Below are 9,646 nucleotides of genomic sequence, written 5' to 3'. Positions count from 1 at the left end.
CTATGTTTTAGGGTACATTCGGAGAAAATGCCATAACAAATAATGGACAACTAATTCACAGTGTGAAAGTCAGTTCAATGGATTGTGAAAAATGGTGGCTCACAGTGTGAACTCATGTCAGAACTTCTATAACAAAAGCTAACGTAAATAAGCTTCAGATTTGGCAGGAGAAAACAGAAATTTTTAACCTCTCAACTGGTCATATCTAATATATATATATATATATATATATATATATATATATGAAAAGAGACGAAATTTTATTGCAAAGAAGAAAACAAAGGGTACATCAAAAACAAGTGGCCAAGGAGGCCACATAGAACAGTAGAAAAACTGAGAATTAAAGCAACCTAAGCCATAAGACTACAGCGTTCCAATCTCGGTGGATAAGTTGAAAATTTATCCCACTGAACTCAGAGGAGGTTGAGGCCCAGAGGGATGCCCAATGTCTGATTCCGTCCCATAACTGAGCACTATCGTTCTAATTTATTCTCGAAAGTTCTTCTATTTCTCTCTCCCCAGACAACCCAAAACACTGCCATGATCACGCAGTACCCCAACACCACCCCCTTCCTCTTTCCCCCAAAAAGTTCAAACGAGCTCCCAGCATATCACTATCAATATCAAAAGCTAATACCCTCCTCAACTCTTTCAACTATATCTGTAGAGCATTTATACACATCACAACACCTGATTATGAGCTATCTATCTCAATTCTTTAGTATGCAAACCAAAATATACATGTCCACAAGACAAACACCAAGCAACTTTTTCTAGCAATGAAGGTAGCTGGATAAGAGATCATTCTCCACCTGAGCTTGTTTCGATCATTTGGAATAGTCGGACAATTTTACAGAGAGTCTACTTCGAAAACATATACCAAGGAGAAAACAATTTCACAAAGATGCATACAGTCTTATAGGCTACAGCTACACATATATGAACCAACTCCACAAAGCTTTACCACCAGGTCCATGACTAGCTTGGAATCAGAACAATGGCATTGACAACAATTCATTCTTGCAATTGCCTAGATGTCTTAGGTGTGTCAAGACCATCAAACTTATGAAGAATAGGAGATATATAACAACTAGCGTGAGCATGCAGATTAATACAATCAAATTTTACCAGAAACATCATGTCAGATAGACACACCTTTCTTTTCCAGTGCTTCTTATTCAAGCAAGCATAAATACACACCAAAAGACTCAAAACTTTCTTAACACTGTACCACCTCTGCAAGCCTTAAAACCATTATAGATCTCTCCCGCTGACTAATGAAGCACTCAGTAACTCACCAGGATGATTCCTTCTGTCTTCAGGGGCCAAGTCAAGCCTTATACCCCTGCCAAAATCGATAAAGGTTCCATTCACTTCGATTATTTTTTACAAGAGTTTCTCGTAAATCCGTTTTTCTAAGTTTTAATGTTAAAAGCAATCCTACTCCCACCCAAGTATTCCTAGTATAGTTATAACATAACAGCAAGGAGTCAAAATTAATGCATAGAATCATAGCAGTATTGTGATAAAACAAAAGTGCAAATGTATGTAGTAATCTTAAAGCATCGACATTCCATTCATGAAAATAAGATGAGAAAGTGATACTACAGTTTTCTTTATATGAAATCTTTAACCATCAGAAGTAAGCTTTAGGCAATTAATTCTATATCTCGCTATTGCTGAAGCCTGTACAACTACAAATCACCAAAGCCAATACGAGCAACAACATTTTAAGCTAACCCATCAAAACCAAAAGTTTAACTACTGGTGGTAGGCTTGAAAGTGTAAGGCTGTGGAAGTGACAACGGACCTCTCCTCGAGTCTTTATCATCCAAAAGCCTCTTCAGACTCTTGTTCTTGCAGTAGAGAGCATCAAAATGCTTAACCTACACCGTCAAAAACCCCCGCGATTAGAAACAAAAAAATAAATAAACCCAAGAAACTAAAACTAAAACTACATTAATTATGGTCCAAGAAACGCAAAAAGGTAAAATGGAGATTGAGACTTGAGAATGAGGATTTTACCCAAGAAGCACGGCAGTGATTGACAAAGTCCTCCCTCGAAGCTTTGCACTCAGCTGGGTACAACAGCCCCTTGGACGCGATTTCAGTCTGTTTTTTGTCCGATTCTTTCTCCAAACACGCATAGAAAGCGTCTCGGGCCTTTTCAAATACACACAATTGCAGATTATACCCCCAATTTCAATCCACAGCATGCACATTTACATTTACAAAAAACAAAACAAACAAAAAAAATAACGGATAGAGAGAAAATAAAATAGGACCTTATAGCAAGCTTGTCTGGAACTAGAGAGTACGTCAGTGTGAATCTCATCCGGGTTTCGTGCCGCGTAAGCTTCCGTGGCCATGGCTTCGATTCGAATTCGAAAGCAAGGAAAAAACCTCTGCTTTTGTTGAGTTGCTGTGAAATCGGTGAGTGCAATGCAACAAACGGAGTGTGAAAGGGGATTTTGCGTTTGGGTTTGGGTTTGTATGTACGAACAAGACTGAATGGGGTTGGTCCAGTCCAACCCACCAAGTGGGCCTCTCTTATCTTTGTATATAAGCCCGATTGATTGTAAATTATTAAAATTCAACTGTATAAAATTTTCTTAATAATGATCAAATATTGAAAAGATTTTTTTTTAAGAGAGAGAGAGAGAGAGAGAGAGAGATAGGACTGCCGAGTGGGAAAAACTGGAAGGAATTGTAGAAAAAGTTTTTTTCTTGGCTCTTACACGTCACGTGATCAAATAAGTTGTTTTAATATCAGAATTAGGGTGAGGTCAGAAGTAAAAGCGAAACTCTCATGTAATGGGGATAACACTTTTTGTTATTTTCGACCAATAACACAATGACACGTAAGATAATTTTTTCATGTGTCATTGTGTTATTGAAATATCAAAACAGTGTTATCTCCGTTACATATAAGTTTTGAGATTTTCTATTTAAATCCGCACTTCTCTTTGTTCACCCCAATACTTAAATCATTAAGCTGTAAGTTTTATTATTGTGTAAAAAGACAAAAAATGTCATCCAACTTAATAATTAACCCTAGTACATCTATACACACACTCCACCACTCTTCATATTGAGTTTTAGAAACCTCCTTCCAACTTCCTGTTTACAAACTCTCTCTATCTCTCTCTCTCTCTCTCTCTCTCTCTCAACAAGACCAAAGTGTTAGAATTCCAATTACAGTTCTTGGAGAGAGGTAAAATTGTTCTCTTTTTCTAAAAAGTATTAAATTTCGGATTTGGGGTTTCATTTGCTTGTGGTTTTTTTTTTTTTTTTGCTGGGAACAAAGAAAATTATGGGGTTTAAATAGAAAATCTCTTTTAGTTCTTATTTTTTTCAGTTTGGGGTGTATTTAAGGGTAGTTTGGGAAGATAGTGGGGTTTTCTTAGAAATTGTGAAAATTAAAATTAAAAGTTGGGGTGAACTTAGAACATGAGGTGAATTAAGAGAAGTGTGGGGTTTAAATAGAAAATCTCTAAGTTTTTTCGTAGAAGTAAGGGTTGGTCTTCAAAATTAACATATTGGATCGGAATCAAGGGATTCCAATTCAAATAATTATATTAAAAATTATAATTAAAATTATTTTCCAATTTCGTTCCAAAAAAATTTGGAATTTCAACATCTATTCAGATTTGGAAAACTTGGAATTTTCAAATATTACATATTTTCGGATTTTTGTGTGGAAAATGTTAAAAAAATAGTTGAACATTTAAGACACATCCAATGGTTTGAAAGGTTAAAATTGGCTCTACATTGAAAAATCTCAAACAATTATTTGTCAAAAATTTTGAATGTCGGAATTGATTTAGACTCACTAAAATAAAAAATTGGAATCTGTCGAAATCAGAATTTCCAATTCAACTTGCACCCATAGTTAGAAGGGATGTGACTTTAGATGTTAATGTATGAAACACCCACAACCAACCACCGCTCAATGTAGATATCCAACTCTAAATCCTTATGGTATGTTTACTTATTATTAGAAAAAGGGAAGTCATGAATTCATGAAACTCTGTAATTACGGAATAAGAAATTAGAATCACATTAACCACTCCTTCTAGTTTACATGATTCCATATTTTGAGGATATTTGATTACCCATTTTAACATGGAACTCATATAATATTTTTTTATTACTTATATATAAGTCAATGCATGAAAAGTAAGAAATTGAAATCATTCATGATCCATGTGTTAGTATATACATAATAAGAAGAAAAATGTAATTATTTTGATAGCCATGCCATAATTTATCCGCAAAATAAAATTAACATATAAACCAGAAAGAGAAACAAACAGAAATTTGAGGGGAAAAAAAGAAAGAAAAAGGGAAAGCAGATGGATGAAAAATGTAAACATGGTAAATTGGGTTTAGCTAGGAAAGCAGTGGAAATGGATTTCTGATCTCTAACTCTTGTTGGTCGCCGTGCGTTAGTATTAATTTGGAATTGGAACTAGATCCTCCATCATCTGTCTTACTCTGTCTCTGTCTGTCTCTATCTCTATCTCTATCTCTATCCCTATCTCTGTCTCTGTTCCTCTGTTCCTCTGGAGGCTCTCCTGCTGCATATGTGGCTGTCCACCTATATAGAAATGTAGTAAAAGTAGCATTATTTCTTATATAATTTAATATTACCACCAGTGCTGTCACTTTCCTCCTTTCTTTTGCCTTTTTTCGCTGGCAAAAGCACAGTCGTTGGCACACCATACCCACCTGCCAAAGCCCATATAAGATCATAAGACCTTCGACCAAAGAAAAAAAGATCATAAGATCGGCCATGAAAGACCCCTCCTGCCTAAGAAGAAGCGATGTAGCAGAGAGAGAGAGAGAGAGAGAGAGAGAGAGAGAGAGAGAGCGGGAAGAGGTGATGAGACAGTAGAATGACTGACAGAAGAGAGTGAGCACACTGAGGCAATTGTAAAAAGCTATACCTTTGCGCGCTGCGTGCTCACTTCTCTTTCTGTCAGCCCTCCATTTTCATTCATTTTTCCTTCTCTTCTCTGTGTCTATCTTCTTCCTCCATCCTCTCTCTCACTCTCTCTATTTCGCCATCTTATTCCCCTTCCACCTTCTTCCAGGTCTACTCTTTCTTTCTTTCTTTCTTACAAGAAGATAAGAGAGAATCGAATTTCATTTCATTTATATGTATTATGCCTCTCTCTGTCCGTCTGTCTGCTTTTTATTTATATTTATTTTTCATTCATTTTCCCAGGCAAAGAGCCCCTCCTTCGTACCCTTGAATCAATTTAGGGTACCTCTTTATCTTTTGCAAGATGATATGGTGAAGGGACTACCGTACAAAAAGCGACAATGAAAGGAAAGAAAACCCACACAGACCTACATATGTTTATTTTTTCTTTTTTTATTCTTTTGAGGAATAAAAATATTTTTTCATGTATTACAATAGATAACACAATAACAATATCATGAAACATCCAGGCAGTATTCGGTACATCTACTATAATAATAACCGCATTGTATTTCAAAAATCTAAACCGTCTATGTTTTTAGATACTTCACTCGTATGTATGTATTTTCTTTTCTTTCCCTCTCACATTATAATAATAAATATATTTAATCCCAATAATTATCTTATGTACCATTATCATGATTATTATGATAAGATGTAATGATGGAGTTTGAAATTAGCGTGACTTTTGATTGTCCTTTGCTAATCAAACTTCAAACTGATGAACTAATTCCTCCTCCCTATCCACTCTATGTACTACTTACTGTTCACATTTTAACGGAAACACATGATCATTGTTCGTTGTTCATGCCTCACTCACGTGTTATGAATAATATCAAAAATCAAAACCCTTCCTCTTCTTCTTCCCCCCATTCTGTCTTTAGACCATGCAATGCAAGCCTATTTATGTCTCATAATTTTTTTTTTATTGAATTTTATTTTTGTTTTTAAATACAAGAATTGATAAATGTCAGGGCATATTTGGCTGTGATTTTCTTTTCCAATGGTGCCATCTGAAAACTGGAGAGAAACCATTATCTACGACTTCAAAAGGGTACTTTCTCAAAAACCCAGACCATAAATTCTTTCGTGTATATATATTTATGGTCATTTTTGCCGATTTGATTTTCTTTTTGGGGTCTAATAATTTCTTTAATGTATATTTATGGCGATTTTTGTTGTTGTGTATATTTCTGGTTTTCGTCGTCTCTCAAAGCGGCGGTGGAAGCTCGGTTTCAAAAGAGGAAACATAAACCCTTGTGGTTCACTCATCAGCGCGGTGCCAAAAATGGAGAGAATTCATTGTTTCCCCATCTGGCCAGATCTCAACTTTTCTTGTGTCATTAATGACACTTTCAAAGTTGAAGAAATTTCCTTATTCAGGTCACTTCTTTATTCAATTACCAGATTTTCCTGGATTCTGATTTTATAGCCCTTTTTCGTAAGATCTTTGCTTCGGTAACAAGGTGAATATTTAGGGTTTCAGTTGTATAAGCTGGCCCAAATAGAGTTTTTGATTCTTCTTTACACTACTCCTATACATATATGTTGTTGGTTTTAATTTTTTTACTTTGACAGGAAGTACTTATTGTTGTTTTGGCTTCAAGGGCAACAGATTATTTGCTGCTTCCATTTATTTGCAGCAGGTTAATTAACAAGGTAACGGTTGTAATCTCCCTAATATTCATGATACTCTCTCAGTTTATTGATTTATTTTCTATCACTGTTGCCTTCTGTTTTTATAGCTTCGTTTAATGCTCTTCTTTTTAGTTTTTTGGTTGTAAATCCCTTTCTCTTTTTCTTTTTCTTTTTCTCCTTGGTTTTTGGGGGATGGGGTGGAGAAATTTTCCTTTAGTTTGCAGCACGGCCTGGTTACTGGTAGATGATGATGATCTCTCTTTTTTTCTTCTAGTTTTTCAATTTTTGTTATTATCGGAACATGAGAAGTTGATTTGGTAGTGAACTTTGAGTCATTGAAGAAGGTTTCAGAAATTGATTACGGATTAGTAAGCATGACATGCCTTTTTCTCGGCTTGTTTATGGATGAACATTAACCATCTTCTTTACCATTATATACTTGTTTCTACTCAATACTATTCTACATAAAATAAATTTGCAGGTACTGTTTTTATATCTTTAAACTAATAATGTATTTAAGATGAAAGTCACAAGATCTGCTAATCTGTTTCAGAAATTGAATAATGAGATGCTCATTCAATACATGATCTTGCTGATGCAATACAAGCAAGAAGAAAATAGAAAGGCTTTAATTTTTGTAACATATAAAAATGATAAAATTTCGTTTTAGTTATTCTCTCTTTTGGGTTTTAGGTTGGTTGTGTTGGAAGGATGCTTTCCATGTATATGCGTTTCATATCACAATATTGGTCTTGCTTCATATGAGTTTTATGTCTTTGGAGTGGTCGTGGACGATTTCACCTTTCCTTGAGGTCTATCTTAGCTTTGAGACCCACCAAAATCCCTTAAGTTACCTTGGCAGAAAGACAATTTAAGTTTTGGAACAAGTGGTACTCTTTCAAGTGGCCTTGATTGGTGATAATTGAATGGTGGTCTGATATATATTTTTGGGTTTTATGATGATGAGGAGAGTTGAGAAATTAGGAAGAGAATGGGATACATGGATTATAACCCTGAAAAGTTTAAAATAGTGTTAAACCCTAATCACAGTAGAATGCTAGTTGATTGGTCTTGAATTTGGAAAAGTTGTGCATCAGTATCATTGTTTAACTTTTGACTTAGCATGCTAAAATGTTCGTTATGTCATGCATCTTAGCATCTGCGTGACCTTATCTTCCGTACAGTTGTAGTAGATATTTCCATCTTACCATCTGAATAATAATTGGCTGGCTTGCGAAGACATTTTTTGGTATCCTCTTGTATATGTATATTAGTTGATATTCTTCATGTTGTAGAATATATATGTACTTTTATTTTAATTATCTATTTATCTTGATTTGCTTGGGTTACATAAAGTTCCTATTTGACTGCAGAAGGATATTATGGAAGAGGGCATGTCAAGTACGGTTTCAAACAGTGGGATGAAAATGAATACTGTAGGAGGAGTATCAGATTCAAGCCTGGCTGCTAATGACTCAACAGATGGTGCTTGTAAGCGTGTGTCTAAGAAGTTCAAAGGAGTTGTTGAGCAGCCAAACGGGCATTGGGGTGCCCAAATATATGCCAATCACGAAAGGGTTTGGCTTGGCACTTTCAATTCTGAGATTGATGCAGCCATGGGTTATGACAGTGCTGCACTCAAGCTTAGGGGTAGAGACTGCCATCGCAACTTTCCGTGGACAGAAACCACCTTTGAAGAGCAGCACTTTCAGAATCAGTACGCCACAGAAGTTGTGCTCATCATGATCAAGGATGGTTCCTACCAGACCAAGTTCTCGGAATTTCGAAGAAGCCGGTCTGGAATTGAGAGTGTGGGGGCTGATGTTCAATTTGGCAGCTTAGCTAGGGTACAAAGCAGCAACGGAAAGGGAGAGCTGTTGGAAGACTTTCTTTTCCAAAAAGAGCTGACGCCAAGCGATGTGGGTAAGCTCAATAGACTTGTGATACCAAGTAAGTATGCGTGTACCTACTTTCCCACTGTTTCTGAAGCCATAAGGGGAAAGGTGGAGAGTTGCTCCAGCCAGCTGACGTTTTATGATAGGATGATGAGGTCATGGACATTCCGGTTCTGTTTTTGGAAGAGCAGCAAGAGTTTTGTATTCACCAAGGGTTGGAGTAGGTTTGTTAGGACACACGATTTGCAGGCCAAAGACACCATCAGATTCTTGCAATGCCGGTACAAGCAATCTGGGGACGGTAATTATAAGGAGCAGCCTCACTCATTCTGCATGATTCAAGTTAAAAAGGATGGTGGTCGAAGCAATGATGTGAGCTGTTTAGTTGAGAATAATGCTAATAGTTACCAATTTGATGGTGTTATGAATGATGGAGGCATGATGGATTTGGATTATAAGTTTAAAGTTGAAGCTGTAAGCCCAAATATTCATGAAGATGAAGATGGAATCCTCCTGGCAGATCAGAAGAAATGTTTCAGGCTCTTTGGAGTGGAAATCAGTGATGTCGATGTGCTTTCTTCGCATTCGATCATAGTATAGTTCACCTTTCAAATGGTTCAGAAGTTTTTGTTTGAGCTTTTGCAGGGAATAGGGTTAAGTAGGTTCTCATCTGGTATACTAAACATGCATCCTTTGAAATTTAAGGATGTGAGATCAAGCTAACTGATCAATTGTTAATTGATATTGATGTCATGGAACTTTAAATTTTTACTATAACATTATGCATGCATATGTTTGCATCTGTCTGTCTGTCTGATATTTTTTTTGTTAAGGATGGATGATGATTGCCTGCGGCTAGCTAGGGCTGAGTTACAGTAATTTTTGAGCTGTCTTTGGTGCCCTTTGTACAGTCTGAGTTGTGTTGTGTTGTGTTTACGTTTATTTTGGTTCTGATTCTGAAAGAATGCGATTTTGTATTTCAGGCAAGTGTACTAATTTGAATTGGATGCAGTTGCTGTTTTGTTCGTTGGTATGCCTTGCGGCTTTCTTAGATATTGTGAGTTGCAAGTATGTTTTGCAAGCGAACAGTGAAACATGGGCTTATGGCTCGTTTGAGAGTGATTCT

General features: G+C 36.2%; 1 protein-coding gene, 1 long non-coding RNA gene and 1 pseudogene across 4 annotated transcripts; 2 read left to right on the top strand and 1 right to left on the bottom strand.

Moving 5' to 3' along the window:
• Window positions 1-1,063: 1,063 nt before the first annotated feature.
• On the bottom strand, window positions 1,064-2,468 carry LOC103341252 (Cytochrome c oxidase, subunit Vib family protein). Of its 2 annotated transcripts, XM_008244745.3 has the most exons (4): window positions 2,286-2,468; window positions 2,026-2,163; window positions 1,811-1,886; window positions 1,064-1,345 (listed from the first exon to the last, which is right to left on the bottom strand). In XM_008244745.3, exons 1-4 carry the CDS (start codon window positions 2,367-2,369, stop codon window positions 1,338-1,340), a joined length of 306 nt encoding a protein of 101 aa, XP_008242967.2. In that variant the 5' UTR covers window positions 2,370-2,468; the 3' UTR covers window positions 1,064-1,337. The 2 variants fall into 2 exon arrangements, with proteins under 2 accessions (XP_008242967.2, XP_008242966.2); XM_008244744.2 differs by lacking the exon at window positions 1,064-1,345 and having other exon boundaries at window positions 1,550-1,886; window positions 2,286-2,466.
• A 2,258-nt stretch (window positions 2,469-4,726) lies between these two features.
• Window positions 4,727-5,783, top strand: LOC148914479 (uncharacterized). Its single transcript, XR_016122433.1, has 2 exons — window positions 4,727-5,096; window positions 5,231-5,783. It is a non-coding gene; the product is annotated as an uncharacterized LOC148914479 (long non-coding RNA).
• A 527-nt stretch (window positions 5,784-6,310) lies between these two features.
• On the top strand, window positions 6,311-9,320 carry LOC103341253 (AP2/ERF and B3 domain-containing transcription factor At1g50680 pseudogene; annotated as a pseudogene). Its single transcript, XR_016122432.1, has 3 exons — window positions 6,311-6,370; window positions 6,566-6,646; window positions 7,999-9,320. The product of XR_016122432.1 is annotated as an AP2/ERF and B3 domain-containing transcription factor At1g50680 pseudogene (transcript).
• The last annotated feature ends 326 nt before the right edge of the window (window positions 9,321-9,646 follow it).

Source organism: Prunus mume, linkage group LG8 (genome assembly GCF_029339155.1).
Source record: "Prunus mume cultivar Tortuosa linkage group LG8, ASM2933915v1, whole genome shotgun sequence".
Classification (NCBI taxonomy): Eukaryota; Viridiplantae; Streptophyta; class Magnoliopsida; order Rosales; family Rosaceae; genus Prunus; species Prunus mume.
The sequence above is the reverse complement of the archived record's forward strand: the minus strand, read 5'-3'. Positions and strand labels throughout refer to the sequence as shown.

Bases quoted from the DNA above. Each gene is read 5' to 3' on its own strand.
- LOC103341252 (XM_008244744.2), bottom strand. From the start codon at position 2,369: ATGGCCACGGAAGCTTACGCGGCACGAAACCCGGATGAGATTCACACT. The intron at 2,164-2,285 runs GTCCTATTTTAT...GTATTTGAAAAG, and splicing joins CCAGACAAGCTTGCTATAAG to GCCCGAGACGCTTTCTATGC. The intron at 1,887-2,025 runs GTAAAATCCTCA...TTGACGGTGTAG, and splicing joins ATCACTGCCGTGCTTCTTGG to GTTAAGCATTTTGATGCTCT.